This window comes from Pseudorca crassidens, chromosome 2 (genome assembly GCF_039906515.1).
Source record: "Pseudorca crassidens isolate mPseCra1 chromosome 2, mPseCra1.hap1, whole genome shotgun sequence".
Taxonomy (NCBI): Eukaryota; Metazoa; Chordata; class Mammalia; order Artiodactyla; family Delphinidae; genus Pseudorca; species Pseudorca crassidens.
Genome location: NC_090297.1, coordinates 74,335,388 through 74,356,775, shown reverse-complemented (window position 1 = coordinate 74,356,775; position 21,388 = coordinate 74,335,388). Strand labels below are relative to the sequence as shown.

Here is a 21,388-nt window from a genome sequence, read left to right as displayed (position 1 = left end):
TGTGATACATCACTCCAATTTCTGCCTCCGTCTTCCATGGCATCCTCCCTGTGTCTCTATGTTTTCACAGGAGCGTCTTCTTATAATGACGCCTGCCGTATTGGATAAAACTCCCCTCATTTCCTTTCTGAGGTACTGGGGTTTAGGACTTCAACTTATCTTTTGGAGGGAGACACAGTCCAGCCCATAACACCCCCCTAAGACAGTGACCATTCTTCTATCAAAAAAAGCCATATCCCTGCAGCAAACACAGCAAACCACACTGATCCCTCGGGAATACGTGTTGCTCAGCTATAGGGAGGTGACGGCTAGACATCATATTCAAGCTGCTTACCTCTTTTGTGGATTCTTTAACCGATTCTTCCTCAATTTCTTTTTCACTGCCCAGAGAAACCCATGGTTTAGAGATAGGTGGCTTATAAATATATATGTCTTCAGGAATATGCTCTTTACATTCTTCTTGCTCTTCTGGAACTTCTGGAGGCTGCAATAAAATAAATAGGATTCTAAAATATATTACCAGGGCTTCCCTGGTGGCGCAGTGGTGAAGAATCCGCCTGCCAACGCAGGGGACACAGGTTCGAGCCCTGGGCTGGGGAGATCCCACGTGTCGCGGAGCAACTAAGCCCGTGCGCCACAACTACTGAGCCTGAGCTCTAGAGCCCGTGAGCCACAACTGAAGCCCGCACGCCTAGAGCCCACGCTCTGCAACAAGAGAAACCACCGCAATGAGAAGCCCGCGCACTGCAACGAAGTGTAGGCCCCACTCACCCCAACTAGAGAAAGCCCGCACGCAGCAACAAAGACCCAATGCAGCCAAAAATAAATAAATAAAATAAATAATAATAAAAGTTTTAAAAATAATATATTAAAAAATAAAATAAAATATATTACCAGAAAAAAACCTATGGCTGCCAAAGGGAAAGGGGGGAGGAATAAATTAGGAGGTGGGATTAACATATACACACTACTGTATATAAGACAGATAACCAACAAGGACCTACTGTATAGCACAGGGAACTCTACTCAGTATTTTGTAATAACCTATAAGGGAAAAGAATCTGAAAAAGAATATATATATACATATATATACATATGTATATAAAACTGAATCACATTGCTGTACACCTGAAACTAACACAACATTGTAAATCAACTACACTTCAATTAATAAAAAAGAGATAAGTTCAGCAAATATATATACATATTACCAAATTTAGGTTATAATTACACATGTATATTTTGCAATAAACTTTGCTTTTATATAAATTTGTTAAGCTCTTATTATTTTTCTTCTTTGTTGGTTCATGCTTTTCAACTATGAGAGGGAAACTATGTAAAAAAAAAAAAGGAAGAATGACAAAAAAGAAAGAGATCAAGGATATATATATATATATATATATATATGTATATAAAGAAGATGAAAGAATCAAGAGGGGAGAGGAAAAAAAGGAAAAGATGTGTGGTAAGAAAAAAGCATTTACTGTATGCGTTTAAGAATATGGAATGCTAAAACTTGATAAAATATAAAACTAATTTTCTCTGATTTAATGAAATGTTTTTCTGATGAGAGGATTATATGTATGAATAAATATGATATCCGTTAAATTATAAAGAGCAAATGTTTTTTAAACCAAGATGTCCACAAGAAGATATACAGACAGATAAAGATATAGATACAGGTACATATATAGATATATAGATGTTCACTGCTACTTTATTCATGATAGTGAAAAAATGGGCAACCAAATGAATATCAATAGGGAAAAGGGTTGATACATTTTGGTATAGTCAGAAGATAAAAATCTCATAAAACAGTTGCAATGAACAAACTCAATCTACATGTATATGATTTTAAACATATCAACATGAATAGATCCTAGAATTTTACAATTTGGTGAAAAACAAAAGTTGCAAAACAAGTTGTATAATACAATTTTATATAAAATTTAAATGAAAGAAACAATAAAGTGGAGCATTTGTGGAGCATACATGCATGGTAACAGTATGAAACCATGGACAGAAGACTATATAACAACCTTAGAAAAATAGTTCCTTATAGAGAGAAGTTAGAAAAATTGAATTAAGGAGGATATAAGAGGCAGTAAAACATTATCTCTTATATTTTCTTTCCTTTCAAAAGAATTTGAAGTAAATATGATAAAATATTAACATTTGTTAATTCTGAGTGGTGACTGTATAGATATTTGTTTCATCATCTGTGCTTTTCTATACACTTGAAATATTTCACCATAATAAAAAAATTAAAACACAGAGTAAAGCAATCATAAAAATAAAACTGAAAATGTTAAGGCTAACTGAGAAATTATTTCAAATGTAAAAAGTGTTCGATATTTTAAAATTCTATGGCTTTCCTTTATTTTTCTTGCTTATTGGACAACCACACAAACCCCTCTGTCTCCCTCAGTTTGACCAAACCTCCCCATGAGGATGCCAGACCGGAAGGCAAGTGTCAGAAACCTGCTGCCTTTCATGACCACTTGGAACGCAACATTCCGAAGGTGAACTGACTTCCTTTCCTTGGAAACTACCATTCTTTTATATTCTGCTTATCTTTGACACCCTGTTCCCCTCAATTGCCCACTGACCAAGTTGTCCTTTAAAAATTTTGCTTTTAAATAATCATAGCAAAAATTTATGGAGCACTTAGCTTTGTGCCAGGCACTATACAAAGGGCTTTACCTGCATCAGCCCATTTAATCTTCACAACAGCCCTATTGGTGCCACCGTTTTGCAGATGAGAGGTTCAGTAGCTTACCCAAAGTCATGGTGATGGCAAGAGAAGAAGCAGGAATATGGGCCAAGGAATGGCCGAGAGCAGTGGTACTCCAGATTTGTTGTTTCCAGTCCCACTGGGTAAATGAAGGGCAAATAAGTAGAGTATCTGCTACCCTGAGTTGTCTGAGTTAGCTCACCCTTAGCCCACCTACTCTAGGCCCCAGGGAATCAGAGCTGAACGAGAATAATCATGACCATGTCTGGGGTTCCCCCAGAGGTACTGCTTCCTTCTGACAATCAACAGATTGCTTAGGGTGTGCTTACATTTAAATAGTTTTCCTTGCCCTCTTCAGTTCCAATAAGATAAAAGTTAAGCCCATATTTGAAGTCTTTGTCGTAAACAAGGAGAAGCTCATCTCCAGGATATTCCTACAAAAATATAATCAAAACAGAAGGTTAATGTTCAGTAGTCACTCAGTTTATTCAGATTTGACACAAAATTAATATTTCTTTGATCAATCAATCATAGAAGATAACCATAGTGCTAACCTATGGTTAATAACCTCAAATTGCAAAGTTATTTTATTAACTTACAAACGCTCTTAAAACACAATGCATCCAGGGAAACTTACCATGCAATTTTATTTCTAACAGGAAAAAAAGGAAGCATTCCTTTTATTTGGTATTGTGCTCTGTAGCATGTTTGCGGACAAATCAGGACTAAAATTATGAATTAAACAATTAAAGCAGTATGGGAAAATAAGGGTAGGTTCCCTTTCTAGCTAAAATTGGGCAAGGATGAGCTTTTCTGGGTGTGGAGTAAGACAAAATGTCACAGATAGGAGTTCGCTTTTCACAAAGGGTCATCAAGAAGGATTCCCAAGGAGGGATGGGCAAGCTAGCATTTGCCCAAAGTAATGGGAAATGCCAGATTTGAACTCAGAAATCTCTCCAACTTTTGTGATTATGTATCAGGAACCTCTTGAGGTAGGACTGAAAAATAAAGAGGGATACTGTACTTACCTGAATAATTTTTTTGACTGGGTAGAAATCAGATACTGCAGCTCTGTTTTCAAAGTCTGCAAAAATATCTTCTTTTCTGATAAGTTTATAAGGTTGTTCATCTGTGACATCTTCATCTATTCTGCAGTTAAATATCTCCTGGGTCTTGCTAGTTAACACTAAAGGATAAATTTCTGGATGACCTGGGAAAGGCAAAGTGGAATTTGGACATTAAATATAACCATTTAAAATATTAACACTAAGAAACATGCAATTGTTTGCTTTAAATAATTGCCTTGGTTAAAATTTTAAAAGACTTTAAAATCATTGTTCATATTTTTAAAGTAAGTTTATCCATTATAAAAAATGTCAACAAATGAACTTATTTACAAAACAGAAACAGACTCACAGACTTAGGAAACAAACGTATCGTTACAAAAGGGGAAATGTGACAGCAGGGAGGGATAAACTGGGAGTTTGGAATTGACATATACACACTACTATACTTAAAATAGATAACCAACAAGGACCTACTGTATAGCACAGGGAACTGTACTCAATATTCTATAATAACCTCAATGGGAAAAAAATCTGAAAAAGAATAGATATATGTATAACTGAATCACTTTGCTGTACACCTGAAACTAACACAGCATTGTAAATCAATTATACTCCAATATAAAATAAAAAAATTTTTTAATGTCAAAAAGATAAAAAGATGAAAATAACAATTCCCCATAATTCTATCTCTCAAGAGAGAACCTCTATTAATCGTTTGCTCTATTTCCTTCTAGTCACTCCATATATAGTATCTTAAATGAAATTCTAAATCCTGCCTTTCATACTTACTATTATGTCACTAGAATTTTACTACGACATTATATAATTTTTCTAATGTATCATTTTAAATTAATGTAATTCTATAGCATAATTTTTAACTGTTCTGTTGTTGGTAAGCATTACATTTTTTCTCATTTGTTTCTAGTGATTATAAATAACTCTACAAACAAATATATAGTTTATAAACTTTTATCACATTTCAAATTATTTTCTTAGGTTTTAAAAAAAAATTTTGTGTGTGGTTTAACATTATATTTTAAATCTGAAAGAAGACAAAGGTCAAATTCTCAAAACTAATACTTAAGATCTAATGAATAACAAAAGCGTAAGAACCAAGACAGTTATATATGATGAGAATGTACAGAAATGGCCTGAATGACAGTTGAAAATAGCAGTTCATATTTTTTTTTCAGTTATACATATACATGTATCTGTTCTTTTTCAAATTATTTTCCCAGGATAGGTTGTAAAAGTGAAATTATTGGTTCAAAGGTATTATCACCATCTTAGGCTCTATCAAACCTGTATTGCTCTCCTAAAACACCTCCTCCCTCACCCCTTCACCTGTTGCTCTCTCTCACCAGGTGACACTGCTTCCTCTCACAGAGAAAATTCTGTGTCTGTACAGCAAAGAATCCTGTGATGTCCCGCAGCCCTGCCCACCAGCTCATCAGCACAGGCCCCGTCTTTCTGCCCTTCCCCCCAGTTCGAAGACCTGCCTGCCCCTCTCCACCCTTCTCAGCCCATCAACTCTTCCTCTCCCGTCAACCTTTCCTACCTCTGCGCTGTTTGCCCTCAGCATGCTGATTTGCTCAATGGTCTCCCGTTTTAAAGAAACTTCCCTTGACCCTAGATAGGTACCTCTGCTCCCTAGGGCTCTTTTTCAGTCAAACTTGTTATTCAGTTCTTCACACTTTTTTTTTTTTTTTAATTTATTTATTTTTGCCTGCGTTGGGTCTTTGTTGCTGTGCACGGGCTTTCTCTAGTTGTGGTGAGCAGGGGCTACTCTTCATTGCGGTGTGCGGGCTTCTCATTGCGGTGGCTTCTCTTGCTGAGGAGCACGGCCTCTAGGGAGAGCGGGCTTCGGTAGTTGTGGTGCCTGAGCTTAGTGGCTCCGCGGCATGTGGGATCATTCTGGACCAGGTCTCGAACCCGTGTCGCCTGCGTTGCCAGGCGGATTCTTAATCACTACGCCACCAGGGAAGCCCTAGTTCTTCACACTTTAAAGCTACTGACTTTCCAATTAGGTTGTATTAGTAAACCTGGAACTGGGGAGGAAGGTGAGGTAGGGAATCCTTCTTCCCTCCTCTGGTTCCCCAGTCCCAGAATTGCCCTCAAAAGAGGAGGGAGGGGAGGTTCAACAGGCTTCCATTCCTGTTCTTCCTGTCCCTTTGCCCCCTGCCCCAGGTCAGTCCTGGGCAGCAGCAAGCCCTGGGACAGCAGATGGAAGAAGACAAGTTATCGTTTTGCGTCAATCTTCTCTCTCAACCCTACCTCTCATTTTCTTATCCTTTTTATCACCATCAGCTTCTACCACCCCAGGTTCAGTTCTGCATTTATCCCCAGAACTCCCTCCCCCAACTCTATGCTCCGGGGGCCCCAGAACCCACTCCCATCCTCTCCAGGCCCCCCACACCTGGATGTCCCAACATCCTCCCTCCCACTGCTCAACAGGTGCGTCCTCGAGGTGAAAAGTGCATGCAGCCTCTCAAGTAGGAATTTTGAGCTTATTTTCCCACAGAAACATTGACCCCTCGCCCTGGAAGCTCTATGATATGATTATTCAGGTGATTATTAGTGACCCTATGCATAACACTGATTATGTATGGATATATATTCCAAATTGCAATCAGTTGGCATAATAAACAAACATTTGGAATACAAGCGGTTCATAAATTAGGGACAAATTGCCCATTTTTATCTCCCCTTAAAATACTAACCCTAACACCTGCATGTAGAGGATGCTCAAAGGCAACTGTTTTTTTTTGTTGTTGTTGTTTGTTTGTTTGCTTCAGATCATATTTATTGTGGGGTTCGGGGTGGGGATCTTGGGGTTAGAGTGCAGCAACTGTGGCTGGCGGGATAAGCCGCTCTCGATGTGCCTGCGGGAGCTGTCCAGGTGTCAGGGATGGGATGGTCCAGGGCCAGAGGGCACGCAGGATCCCGGGGGTGCTTATGACAGGAAGCAGTGTGCTGGCGCCTGGGATGAGGGGGTCTCCAGAGCTTCACACACAGCAGGGCCCCCAGCACGCCCTCGGGGAGGGACCTCAGGGCCCAGATCCTGGCTGCTGGTGAGGCAGAGGTGACGTTGCAGGGCAGCCACAGCCTCGGCGTCTGCCCCAAAACAGCTGTTGACTCCATTCACATGCAAGTTATCCTTTAAAATCACACTGCCAGCCGTAATTTGTAGAGTGTCCGATGCATAACAGCCCTTGGAGTTTTGTCTTGGAAAACCACTAGGTGGAACTGTGAGACCCACACTGAGCTGAAGCCAAAAAGGAGGTGGCCGCCCTTCATAAACAGAGGTGCTCACAAAGACCAGAAAGCTTCCTACCCTTCACAAAACTGGAAGGACACTGACAAAGATGGTGTTCTATGTCACCTGCTCCCACTAAACATACTTCAAATCCTACTGGCTGGATATTTGTCATAAAAATAATCCTTTTACACTAATTGGGCTTTTTCAAGGCAACTTTAATAGAGGATCTAACATTCCTTTATCTAGAAGTTAGCAGTAGTAGTAGCCTGTTTCTGGCTGGGGTCGGGAATCGGTAATAACTGCAGGCAACTCGTAGCCAATAGACTACACAGAACTCCTAGAGTCTAGTACCTCCGTGCCCTACCTGAACAATGGCCAAACTAAACAGAGCAAGGCCTGACGCTACTGGCCACCCCAAGGGTCTCTGGCTAAACTCAGTGTAAGAATTGTTGTTATTTAGGCTTTGAGGCCTGCACTGAAGATAGCACTGTAGGTATGTAACAATGAGGCTCTGGTGATTAGCGATGAGATGGGCTCTGGGCTCAGTTGTGCCTCCAGCAGAGTGGTCCAGGAGGGTGAGAAAGATGTTGGCGCAGAGGAGAAGGGCTGCCTCCATTTTTTAGCTGAGAAAACTGAGGCCCACAGAGTCCAAGTAAGGTATCCAAGGTTGGGGGCTGGGAGTTAGAAATAGGGGAGCTAGGATCCAAACCAAGGTCCCTGCACTGTAACTAGCAGGCCATACTTTCTCTCAAAAGTGTGAACACAGGGTGAACACAGGGCTTCCCTGGTGGCGCAGTGGTTGAGAGTCCGCCTGCCGATGCAGAGGACACGGGTTCGTGCCCCGGTCCAGAAAGATCCCACATGCCGCGGAGCGGCTGGGCCCGTGAGCCATGGCCGCTGAGCCTGCGCGTCCCGAGCCTGTGCTCCGCAACGGGAGGGGCCACAGCAGTGAGAGGCCCGTGTACCGCAAAAAAAAAAAAAAAAAAAAAAAAAAAAAAGCGTGAACACAGCAGAGCACAGGAGATGGTCCTCCTCCACCTTCACAGATAGTCAGGGAGGTAAGAGAGATACACTGTATAGGATGCAGTGAATGACAGTTATTCACTTGGTAGAGCAGGAGCCAAAGACAGACTCAAGCTCCACACAACTAACTAGCTCGGAATCTTGCTGTGCGAGCAAGGAAGAGGCCGGTGCAATATAAATCATAGGTCACACATCAGTTGTCCTGTATATTGAACCAGAGTATGTAAATAAGCCCCGTGCATTTCATCCATATCTTTTTTTTTTAGCATTTTGGTTGTTGTTTACTTTAAAAAAAAGTTTTATTGAGATATAATTGATAAATAATAAACTGTATATATTTAAAGTGTACAATTTGATAAACATATGCATTTACCCATGAAACCATCATCACAATGGAGATAAAGAACAAATCTATAATCCCCAAAAGTTTCCTCCTGCCCCTTCTCCCAGCACCCCTCCTCACTCCCAGGTAACCATTGCTCTGCTTTCTATTGCTATAGATAAGTAGTTTGTTTTTTATGGAATAGTTATAAAACTCACCTCTCTGGGCATCTGCTTCCTCATCTGAGGAATGAGGTAGTGATACCTACCGCATGAGCTTGTTGCAGAAGTTAAATTAGGTAGTCCATGCACATTTCCTTAAAAATTGCACAACACTTTTTGTTTGTTTGTCTTCTTTTGCTCAGCACAATTATTTTGAGACTCACTCATGTTGCTGCACGTAGCAGTAGCTCATTCCTTTATATTTCTGACTAGTATTTCATAAAAGAAAAAATGAATTAGGCAAAGATTTCTTAAGAGTTACAGTTTGGGGTGTTGTATCTCAGAAATCTTTGCTAATCCAAGGTTACAAAGATTTTTCTCCTATGTTTTCTTCTAGAAGTTTTATAATATTTGGTTTTATATTTAGGTCTATGATCCATTTTGAGATAATGTTCGTATATAATGTGCGATATGGATTGAGGTTCACTTTTTTGCATGTAAATATCCAACTGTTCCAGCATCATTTGTTGAAAAGACTATCTCTTCTCCACTGAACTGCCTTTGTACTTACTTTCGTTGAAAATCAATCGACCATATATATGTGAATATAGTTTTGGACTCCTTATTCTCATTCACTGATCTTTCTCTATCTTTTTTTTTGGCCGCGCCGTGCAGCTTGTGGGATCTTAGTACCCTGACCAGGGAATGAACCCGGGCCCTTGGCCGTGAAAGTGCGGAGTCCTAACCACTGGACCGCAGGGGAATTCCCTATTTCTCTATCTTTATAGTATTTTGTTTTTATACTAACAACAGTAAAATGCAAACCTTCTTTGAGACAGCGCTCTGTAAGGAAATGTGCATGGACTACCTAATTTAACTTCTGCAACAAGCTCATGAGGTAGGTATCACTACCTCATTCTTCAGATGAGGAAGCAGAGGCCCAGAGAGGTGAAGTTGTTTGTGGTCACACAGTCATTAAGTGGCAGAATTATGATTCAAACCACGTCTGTTTAATTCCAAAAACTGTGCTATTAATCACTTGTGGTAAACAGAATAATGTCCCCCCAAAGATATCCATGTCCTAATTTCTGAAACCTGTGAATATGTTGCCTTACATGCCAAAAGGGACTTGCAGGTGTGATTAAGTTCAGGATCTTGAGATGGGAAGATTACTGGGCTCCTGAGGTGGGTCCAATGTAATCACAAGGGTCCTTATAAGAGAAAGGCAGGAGGGTCAATGCCAAGGAAGGACATGTGACACAGAGGCAGAGGTCTACGCCAGAGAAAGATTAGAAGATGCTATACTGCTGGCTTTGAAGACAGAGGAAGGGGCCAAGAGTCAATGGACACAGGGAGCCATTAGGTGAAAAAGGTAAAAAAACAGATTATCCCTTCCGAGCCTCCAGAAGGAACCAGCACTGCCAACACCTTGACTTTACCCCAGTGAAAGTAATTTCAGACTCCTGATTTCTAAAATTGTATGATAACAAATTTGTGGTAATTTGTTATAGCAGCAATAGACCATTAATACACCACAGATACTCTAACCTGTATTAAAGTGTGACTTATAATTTGGGTAAATTATTTAACTTTTGGGAGTCACAGCACCTCCATCTTGTAATGGCCACAGCAATGTTACTTCCTAGAGCTGAAGGGATGAGGGGTATGCCGGGCACAAAGCTGTTACTCTGTAAATGTTAACTACATGTAAAAATCATACCTCTTCTCTAGAAACCTCCAGATGTTGCCTTAATTAGGAGACAGTTTTTAGCTAGTCTATTGCTCCCTTGGTTCCTTGGTAGGAGAGGGAAACCTAGTCCCCTGCAGCATAACAGCCACAAGTCCTGAGTGACAGCTGACAATGTCAGACCCCACATCAAGGAAGTCAGAGGGTCCTGGTGTTGCCTGAGGGGAGTCTGGGGGTGGAGAGAGAGGCTGTAAAATAAGGGGATGCTAAGTCAAAACCTACCCTCAAGTCTCACTACAAAGTGCTAAGATTTCTTTTTCTTTTTTTTTTTCTCCTTAAAGAAACATACTCACATCTATTTTTCAGCCCATATACTTTCAGCTGACACCTCTCCACCATGCCCATTCTCAGGTCCATGGATTTGCTTACCAGTTAATTATTTAGTCAGGAAATATTTACTACGCAGCTACTATGTGAAAAGCATGGTGCTACTGCCAGGGTATACAATCTAGAGGGGGAGACAGACATTAAATAGATAAATACACTCAGAAATACATAAGGACAAATGGTGACAAGTGCTCTCTAGGAGAAAACAGGGTGAGAGATAGAACATAGAACTAAGGAGGGTGGTAGTGCTGGTGGTCTGTCTAAACAGGAAGAACAGGGAAAGCAATTCATTCATTTATTCAGTCAATCAATCAACAAATATGTATTGAGTGCTTATTCTGTATCAAGATAGGCATTGGGGTAGAGGGGTGAACAAGAGTTTCTGTTCCCCTGAAGCTTGTGTGTGTGAAAAAAAGAGAGAGAAAGAAAGAGAGAGAGAGCACACACAAGGGAGGGCCAGCATGGGTATGTATGTAAACAGCTACGTGTTACAAGTGCATAAACAAATAAATATGCTCCATCCTCATTCATAAATTTTATATTTGCAAATTCACTTGCTAAAATGTATTTGTAATCCCAAGATCGATAGTTGTGGCGCTTTCATGTTCATTAGTGGGCATGCTTAAAGTGACAAAAAATGTGAATTGCCTGATGTGCACATTGCCAGGTAAGGTCAGACAAGATGATGCTCTACCATCTTCCGTGTGCTCTCATACTGCAGTGTCTTTCCACTGTCTATATAGTACCACATTTTTCACATTTTTGTGCTTTGTATTGGTGATTTGCCTATTTAAAATGGTCCCCAAGCTTACTGCTAAAGCGCTGTCTAGTGTTCCTAAGTGCAAGAAGGCTGTGATATGTTTTACAAGAAAACATGTGTATTAGATAAGCATCAGTCAGGCATGAATTATAGTGCTGTTGGCTGTGAGTTCAATGTTAATGAATCAGCAATATATATTAAATAAGTCATCTTTAAAGAGAAACACACATAAAACAAGGTTATGTATTAATTGGTTAATGAAATGTTGTGACCAGAGGCTTGGAGGAACCTAATCCTGTATTTTCCCTAGGAGTAATGGTTCAGTATCTGCTAATTCAGCGTTTGCAGCAACTGTATAGAACTTCCATGAATAATGAGAATTGACTGTACTTTAACTTCAGAATTATAAGTGCTATGAAGGTAATAAAATAGGGTACTAGGTGAAAGAAATGCCTTCAAGGAAGGCCTCTTGCAGAGATTAGATTGGAGTCTGGATCTGAACGATGAGAAGGAGGTAGGTGCATGGAAGGCTTATCCAGGCATTGGGAACAGCAATAGCAAAGGTCCTGAGGCAGGAACAAATTCAGTATGTTTTGTGCTAAGTAAGGCTGATGAGCTGTAGATGGAGGTGAAGGATAGAGAGACAAGGTCAGAGAGGAAGGTGGAGCCAGGACCACTATAAGAACAAAGAAAAGCCATGGGAGAGTTTAAGCAGGAAAGAGCCAAGTCAGAGGGTTTCTGTGTGCAGAATGCATTGAAGGAGGCTGAGTGGAAGCAGGGATACTGGTTAGGGATTAAGGATCTAATCTAAGTGAGGGATGTGGAGGCTAAGGTTGCAGCTGTGGAGATTATGTGAATTGAATGGGTTTGAGATATGTTTTAGGTGTTGAATTGACAGGACTTGGTATGGTTTAGATGCAAGTGAGGAGGTGTTGACGGGAAGAAACGGGTCAAAGATAACTCCCAAGTTTCTGGGTGGTGCATTCATTAAACATTTGTTGGGCAGCACACCCAGTTCCAATGCTATTTATTGTTTGCTAACATCCTCCCACCACCTCCCTGCCTTCACACACCACACCTGCAACCCCTTTGCTCCCTTGGCCTGGCCACCATCATCTCTTTCCTAAATTGTTGCAATAGCTTCCTAACTAGTCTCTGCCTCTGTCTTTGCCCCTGCAATTCCCAAAAGAGTAGCCAGGGTGGCCCTTTAAAAACATAAGTCAGTTGTTTTTGGATGGAATGTCCTATAAATATCAATTAAGTCCACCTTGTTTAATATATCATTTAAAGCTTGTGGTTCCTTATTTATTTTCATTTTGGATGATCTGTCCATTGGTGAAAGTGGGGTGTTAAAGTCCCCTACTATGATTGTGTTACTGTCGATTTCCCATTTTATGGCTGTTAGTATTTGCCTTATGTATTGAGGTGCTCCTATGTTGGGTGCATAAATATTTACAATTGTTATATCTCTTTCTTGGATTGATCCCTTGATCATTATGTAGTGTCTTTCTTTGTTTCTTGTAATAGTCCTTGTTTTAAAATCTATTTTGTTTGATATGAGAATTGCTACTCCAGCTTTCTTTTGATTTCCATTTGCATGGAGTATCTTTTTCCATCCCCTCACTTTCAGTCTGTGTGTGTCCCTAGGTCTGAAGTGGGTCTCTTGTAGACAGCATATATACGGGTCTTGTTTTTGAATCCATTCAGCCAGTCTATGTCTTTTGGTTGGAGCATTTAATCCATTTACGTTTAAGGTAATTATTGATATGTATGTTTCTATTACCATTTTCTTAGCTGTTTTGGGTTTGTTATTGTAGGTCTTCTCCTTCTCTTGTGTTTCTTGCCTAGAGAAGTTCCTTTAGCATTTGTTGTAAAGCTGGTTTGGTGGTGCTGAATTCTCTTAGCTTTTGCTTGTCTGTAAAGGTTTTAATTTCTTTGTGAAATCTGAATGAGATCCTTGAAAGAAATTAAAGATGATACAAATAGATGGAGAGATATACCATGTTCTTGGATTGGAAGAATCGACATTGTGAAAATGCCTATACTACTCAAAGCAATCTACAGATTCAATGCAATCCCTATCAAACTACCACTGGCATTTTTCACAGAACTAGAACAAAAAAATTCACAGTTTGTATGGAAATACAAAGGACCCCGAATAGCCAAAGCAAACTTGAGAAAGAAAAACGGAGCTGGAGGAATCAGGCCCCCTGACTTCAGACTATACCACAAAGGTACAGTAATCAAGACAGTATGGTACTGTCACAAAAACAGAAATATAGATCAATGGAACAGGATAGAAAGCCCAGAGATAAACCCATGCATATATGGTCACCTTATCTTTGATAAAGGAGGCAAGAATATACAGTGGAGAAAAGACAGCCTGTTCAATAAGTGGTGCTGGGAAAACTGGACAGCTACATGTAAAAGAATGAAATTAGAACATTCCCTAACACCATACACAAAAATAAACTCAAAATGGATTAAAGACCTAAATGTAAGGTCAGACACTATAAAACTCTTAGAGGAAAACATAGGCAGAACACTCTATGACATAAATCACAGCAAGATCCTTTTTGACCCACCTCCTAGAGAAATGGAAATAAAAACAAAAATAAACAAATGGGACCTAATGAAGCTTAAAAGCTTTTGCACAGTAAAGGAAACCATAAATAAGATGAAAAGATAACCCTCAGAATGGGAGAAAATATTTGCAAATGAAGCAACTGACAAAGGATTAATCTCCAAAATTTACAGGCAGCTCATGCAGCTCAATATCAAACAAACAAACAACCCAATCCAAAAATGGGCAGAAGACCTAAATAGACATTTCCCCAAAGAAGATATAGAGATTGCCAACAAACACATGAAAGAATGCTCAACATCATTAATCATTAGAGAAATGCAAATCAAAACTACAATGAGATATCATCTCACACCGTTCAGAATGGCCATCATCAAAAAATCTAGAAACAATAAATGCTGGAGACGATGTGGAGAAAAGGGAACCCTCCTGCAGTGTTGGTGGGAATGTAAATTGATACGGCCCCTATGGAGAACAGTATGGAGGTTCCTTCAAAACCTAAAAATAGAACTACCATATGACCCAGCAATCCTACTACTGGGCATATACCCTGAGAAAGACATAATTCAAAAAGATTCATGTACCACAATGTTCATTGCAGCACTATTTACAATAGCCAGGACTTGGAAGCAACCCAAGTGTCCATCAACAGATGAATGGATAAACAAGATGTGGCACATATATGCAATGGAGTATTACTCAGCCATAAAAAGAAACAAAATTGAGTTATTTGTAGTGAGGTGTACGGACCTAGAGTTGGTCATACAGAGTGAAGTAGGTCAGAAAGAGAAAAACAAATACTGTATGCTAACACATATATATGGAATCTAAAAAAAGCGGTCATGAAGAACCTAGGGGCAAGACGGGAATAAAGACACAAACCTAGTAGAGAATGGACTTGAGGATATGGGGAGGGGGGAAGGGTAAGCTGGGACAAAGTGAGAGCGTGGCATGGACATATATACACTACCAAACGTAAAATAGATAGCTAGTGGGAAGCAGCCACATAGCACAGGGAGATCAGCTGGGTGCTTTGTGACCACCTAGAGGGGTGGGATAGGGAGGGTGGGAGGGAGGGAGACGCAAGAGGGAAGAGATATGGGGACATATGTATATGTATAACTGATTCACTTTGTTATAAAGCAGAAACTAACACACCATTGTAAAGCAATTATACTCCAATAAAGATGTTAAATTAAAAAAAAAGTAAGTCAGATCATGTTACCTCTCTGCTTAAATACCAACAGCTCCCCATCCTAAAAGCCAAAATCTTTACAATGACCAGCAAGGCTTTTAGAGATTCTTCCTCCCCACCCTCACTGTCTCCCCTCTGTTTCTAAACATGAAGTGCATCATCTAAGGCAACTCTGAGAAAAAGTTTCAACAACAACAACAAAAATAAATGTTGTTGGAATAAGATTATTTAACCTCTAAAAGTAGGAACCATATTAGTTCGGTTGTTTAAGTTCTAGTTTATTTGCTTAAAAATCAGCCTCTTTCCTTGAAATAGCGGAACCCCACCGTAGCATACAGATAAATATTGCCCATGATCAGAGTTTGAAAAATACTATTTTAATAAAAGTAATGACTTGCAGACAACACACTTTACAGTTATAAAAGGTCTCTCAATAATCATACAATGTTGGATTTTTAAGGGACTGCTTGGTCCAAGTCTATTTCTCAGTTTGAAATTCTCTCTTCCACTCTTACTTTTTATTTTTTCTTTAAAAATTTTATTTTATATTCCAAATGACATGATGTAACTTTAGTCCATGCACATTTTGATCAATCATTTCAATCTGTAATATTCTCCCTTGCTTATTGCATATTAAAATGTAGTAGAACTGGGGACGTAAATTCTAAATTGTATTTTCACTTACCCATGCTCTCCATATTCACAGGTTCTGCTTCTTCACTAACTAGAATATAGTAAAATGACGTCAAATTTACATTTTTGAGTCGAATATGTATCTTAGTTTACTACAATCTTCTACCAAGGCTTAAAACATAAAACATAAGGCAAATACACAGTGAAGACTTAAGCTATTTTATGAATAATTAACTAGAAACTGAATAATTGTCTTTCTTACAGAATTATCTCATAGTGATATATTTGCTATGACATTTATGATATGACATTTAATTGATATTTTAATGAAATGAATAAAAATAATAATAAATCCCCGTGTTTTGAATTCCACTTGTGTTTGACTTTATGACAGCAAAAACATTTATTTGAGACATAAAACCATGATCGTTTTGGCTGCTAATATATATACGAATACTAAACCCATAAAAATCCCATTGATGAAAAAACAGTCCTACCAGGTAACGTTATTTTGGTTTTGCCACGTTTTGAGCGCTTTTGTTTTTGACGTTTTGGAGCCATGGCTCTAACTTAGGCTGCATAAAGAGAGAATATCATTAGTAAATTCTGGTTTACAGTTCCAAATAGTAAGCATTATCATTTAGTAAACATAAGAATATGTTTTCTAAGTTTTGCCCTCAGCTAAATCAACATGTATCTTCACAGAATGGGTGTTCTGTGACCACAGGTTTATTGCAACAACAATCTTCCTAATGAGATCTTGCCATTCCAGCAGAGCCATTCAACTGAAGCACAAGGAGGTGACCTGCCAACACTTCAAGGTTTCTGCCACAGGCCCTGCCATGGAACCACAAGAGAGGACACTGGATCCCCTGCCTCTTGCTCCTGTTTCCATTCCAGGGAGCTGTTTTGCACTGTCCTGTGCCTAGCTCCCTGTCAGGTGACCCAGCTAAAAACACAGGCTTAAAGTCCATGGGCAGACACAGACTCACCATGTGCACATACATACATAATTTTTAAATGACATAATTTAAATAGTACTTTTGTCCTAGCATAGGTACATGTAACCACTGTGTCCTAATTTGCACTGTCAGAGAATACCTCCAAAGGTTTGCTATGGAATTACTCATCAATTCTGACAGGACATAGTATGGCCAAGATCACTGCCGTGACACTAAATCCTTGTCGTCTCCTCAGTGATCACCTGTGTCCCATCTTGTTAAATGATTAGGAGTGTGATTTCAGGAGTCTGACCAGCAGGGTTTAAAAACAGACTCTACTTTTATTTAATATACATTTTTTAAATTGGGGTATGGTGGTTTTACAATGTTGTGTTAGTTTCTGCTGTACAATGAAGTGAATCAACTATATGTATACATATATCCCCATATCCCCTCCCTCCCACGCCCCACCCCCCAACCCACCCACCTAGATCACCAGAGCACCAAGCTGACCTCCCTGTGCTATACAGCAGGTTCCCACTAGCTATGTATTTTACACATGGTAGTGTATATATGTCAATCCTAATCTCTCCATTCATCCCCTCCCCCTCCCCCTCTGTGTCCACACATTCATTTTCTATGTCTGCATCTCCATTCCTGCTCTGCAAATTGGTTTATCTGTATCATTTTTCTAGATTCCACATATATGTTTTAATATATTTGTTTTCTCTTTCTGACTTACTTCACTATGTATAACAGGCTCTAGGTCCATCCACATCTCTACAAATGACCCAATTTCATTCCTTTTCATGGCTGAGTAATATTCCATTGTATACATGTACCGCATCTTCTTTATCCATTCATCTGTCGATACACATTTAGGTTGCTTCCATGTCCTGGCTATTGTAAATAGTGCTGCAATGAACACTGGGGTACATGTGTCTTTTTGAATTATGGTTTTCTCAGGGTATATGCCCAGAAGTGGGATTGCTGGGTCATATGGTAGTTCTATTTGTAGTTTTTTAAGGAAACTCCGTACTGTTCTCCACAGTGGCTGTATCAATTTACATTCCCACCAACAGTGCAAGAGGGTTCCCTTTCTCCACATCCTCTCCAGCATTTATTGTGTGTAGATTTTTTGATGGCCATTCTGAGCCGTGTGAGGTGATACCTCATTGTAGTTTTGATTTGCATTTCTCTAATCATTAGTGATGCTGAATATCTTTTCATGTGCCTCTTGGCCATCTGTATGTCTTCTTTGGAGAAGTGTTTATTTAGGTCCTCTGCCCATTTTCTGATCGGGTTGTTTTTTGGATATTGAGCTGCATGAGCTAAAAACAGACTCTACTTTTTACCAGCTTAGTGACCCTAGGCAAATTATTTACCTTCTAAGCCTCAGTGTATTCATCTGTCTAATGGGGATAATAATAAAACCTACCTCACAGAGTAGGGTGTTAGGAATTGAGAAAAATTTGCGCATCATCAACTCAGTCATCTGAGACTGGTTTGCCTCATTATAATAAGCCAACCCCAGGTGGAATATTATTTCATAGCCCACAGTCAAAATATCATACGTATTGCTTTATACCTAGTCCTTTGATTACTAAATCTTGACTAAAGTGTGGGTGCGTGTGTCTGTGTGTTTGTGTATATACGCTTTTCCCTTCAGATTTTTCACATGTATTTTTTCAAATGGCAATAATGATTTTAGTAATAATATTCTCATGTTTATTGAATACTGCTATGTGCCTGGCACAGCTCTAACTACTTTACCTGCATTCTTTATTTAATTTTAACCACTCTTGTAGATAGGCATTTTATTAATACTATGATATTCATGCTCATTTTATGATGTGAAAACAGAGGCCCCGAGAGGTCAGGTAACTTGCCTGAGGGTATGTGCAAACTGCGGATGGTGGAGTCAGGGTGTGATACCAAGCAGTCTGGTTCCAGTGTCCATGCTCTTAACCTTTGTATGAGACTATCCCTTGGATTTCAGTGATAAATAGTTACTGTGTTTCATTACAAATGAAGCTACTTAAAAGTATTGTCTTTACCTAGAAAGGTAGGATTTTATTATTTAATCAGCATTTTACGATTCTGACAATTAAGGAATTTCTACTTTTTAAACGTTGTGCCATGGACGGCTCTGATCCAACATTTCAGCCTCTCAAGTGTCCTTCATCCCACTTCCCAGACTTAGTGTAATTTCAAACCTTGAAACTAATCTGTTTTCTCAGAAGGTTCTTTATCAATGTACCCATCTCCATATTCGATTTCAGCTGTATTTGACTTAAAATACACAAAAACACTGTGAAGCTCACCCAAACCCACCCTACATGTGTGCGCACACACACACAGTCACCCCCACCACCACTATTTATTCCACAAATATTTATTGAGTGACTATAATGTGCCAGATGATTTCCTAGGTGTTAGGAATACAGCTGTGAAAAAATAGGTAAAACCCCTGCCCTGATAGAGCTTATGTCCTAGTGGGGAGAGAGCAAAGAAAGAAGCAAAATAATTGGTACTTCAGATGGTGATAACTATTAAGGAGAAAAATCAAGTAGGAAGAGAGAGGGAGTGTAGGAGTGGGGAGGTCACAATCAGGGAAGACCTCATTTAAGTAACGTTGGAGCAAAGACCTAAGAGAAGGGAGAGAGCCAGAAATACAGATATCTAGGGAAAAAAAGGGTATTTCCAGGCAGAGGGAATGGTAAGTGTAAAGGTTCTGGGGCGAGTATGCTTGGCACTTTTAAAAAAACACAGGTTGGCTGGAGTGTAGTGATTGAGGGGAACAATAGGAGGTAAAGTTGATCAGAGAGGTAAAGGGGGTATATATTACAGTAAGTCCCCGACATACGAACGAGTTCTGTCCCAAGAGCGCATTCTTAAGTCCCATTTTGTTCATAAGTCCGACAGAGTTAGCCTAGGTACCCAACTAACACAATCGGCTATATAGTACTGTACTGTAATAGGTTTATAATACTTTTCACACAAATAATACATAAAAAACAAACACACACAAAAAATATTTTTAATCTTACAATACAGTACCTTGAAAAGTACAGTAGTACAGTACTACAGCTGGCATACAGGGGCATGTTCGCATCTTTGAAAGTTTGCAACCCGAAGGTTCATATGTAGGGGACTCACTGCAGTCAGCTTTGCTGTAGTAACAAATACCCTTTAACTCTCAGTAACATGCAACAGCAAACATTTATTTCTTCCCATGTTCTGCATTATGGCTGTGGGTGAGTTGCTGCTTCAAGTCTTATTCTGGGACACAGGCTGAAGGAGCAATGCCTATCTGACACACACTACTTTCACGGCAGAAGAAAAAGTGAGAACTAATAGAACCGCGTGATGCTTTCTGAATCTTCTCCTTGGCACTGGCACACTGTCCTTTTTTCTGCTCACATTCCATTGGCTCAAGCAACTCATACAGCCAATCCTGATAATGTGAGAAGAATGTATACTTGCATAGGAATGGGTCGGAATGTATGATCCTCTTAAAAGGAAGGTTAGGTAATAAGGGCAATTATGTAATATACCACAAGGGAGCTATGTCCTGGATAAGGACTTTGGGTTTTACTCTGAACGAGGTGGGGAGCTTTGGATGGTTTTGAGCTGCGGAGTTACTTTACTTGACCTGACTCACATTTTAAGGATCACTATGGCTGCTGTGTCTCGAAGACTGTAGCAAGGAAAGGGCTGAAGCAGAAAATCCAATTAAGAGACAAGTCAATAATCCAAGAGAGAGATGATGGCAGTTTAGATAAGGGAGGTGAGAGGGGGATGGAAAAAGTGATTGGATTCAGGGTATATTTTGTAAGTAGAGCCAACAGGATTTGCTGATGACATGGATGTAGGGTCTGAGAGAAAGAAAGAGATCAAGGATGACTTCAGTGAGTTTTGCTTAAGGAAATGAAAGTATGGGGTTGCTGTTTATTGAGATGGGGATCCCCTGGGAAGAACAGATTTGAAAGGGAAGATCAGGGGTTCAATTTGGGGCATGTTAAATTAGACCATAAACTGGACTATAAACTCTGGAAGGATAGGGGTTGTGTTTTCTTTCCTATTATTATAATCTCTGTACCTGACAAATATATCAATACATACTGAGAAAAATTGTTAACAATGATTCCCTGGTCCTCCCTTCCTCCTTCCACTCTTAGTTTGTGAATTTCCAGTCTGAACAAAAGGCTTTTGCCTAATGGCCTGTGGAATAACCTTTATGCATGCTTTATTAGTTTTCTATTGCTGCTGTAACAAATTATCACAAACTTAGTGTCTTAAAACAACACAAATTTATTATCTTATAGTTCTGTAGTTCCAAAGTCTGGCATGGATCTCAGTGGGCTAAAATCAACATGTCAGGGCTTTCCTGATGGCGCAGTGGTTAAGAATCAGCCTGCCAATGAAGGGGACATGGGTTCGAGCCCTGGTCTGGGAAGATCCCACATGCCGCAGAGCAAGTAAGCCCGTGTGCCACAACTACTGAGCCTGCACTCTAGAGCCTGTGAGCCATAACTACTGAGCACATGTGCCACAACTACTGAGCCTGCGCTCTAGGGCCTGCGAGCCACAACTACTGAGCCCGTGCACCACAGCTACTGAGCCTGCGCTCTA

General features: G+C 39.8%; 1 protein-coding gene across 1 annotated transcript in view; it reads right to left on the bottom strand.

Moving 5' to 3' along the window:
- DNAI3 (dynein axonemal intermediate chain 3) overlaps positions 1 to 21,388 on the bottom strand; it is an 82,410-nt gene that overhangs the window by 55,534 nt on the left and 5,488 nt on the right. Inside the window, exons 2-6 of the mRNA XM_067712919.1 lie at positions 16,310 to 16,387; positions 15,865 to 15,903; positions 3,763 to 3,944; positions 3,064 to 3,168; positions 335 to 484 (exon numbers count right to left, since the gene is read on the bottom strand). Of these exons, the coding sequence (XP_067569020.1) occupies positions 335 to 484; positions 3,064 to 3,168; positions 3,763 to 3,944; positions 15,865 to 15,903; positions 16,310 to 16,373 (540 nt within the window). The 5' untranslated portion in view covers positions 16,374 to 16,387. The remainder of the gene's footprint in view (positions 1 to 334; positions 485 to 3,063; positions 3,169 to 3,762; positions 3,945 to 15,864; positions 15,904 to 16,309; positions 16,388 to 21,388) is intronic.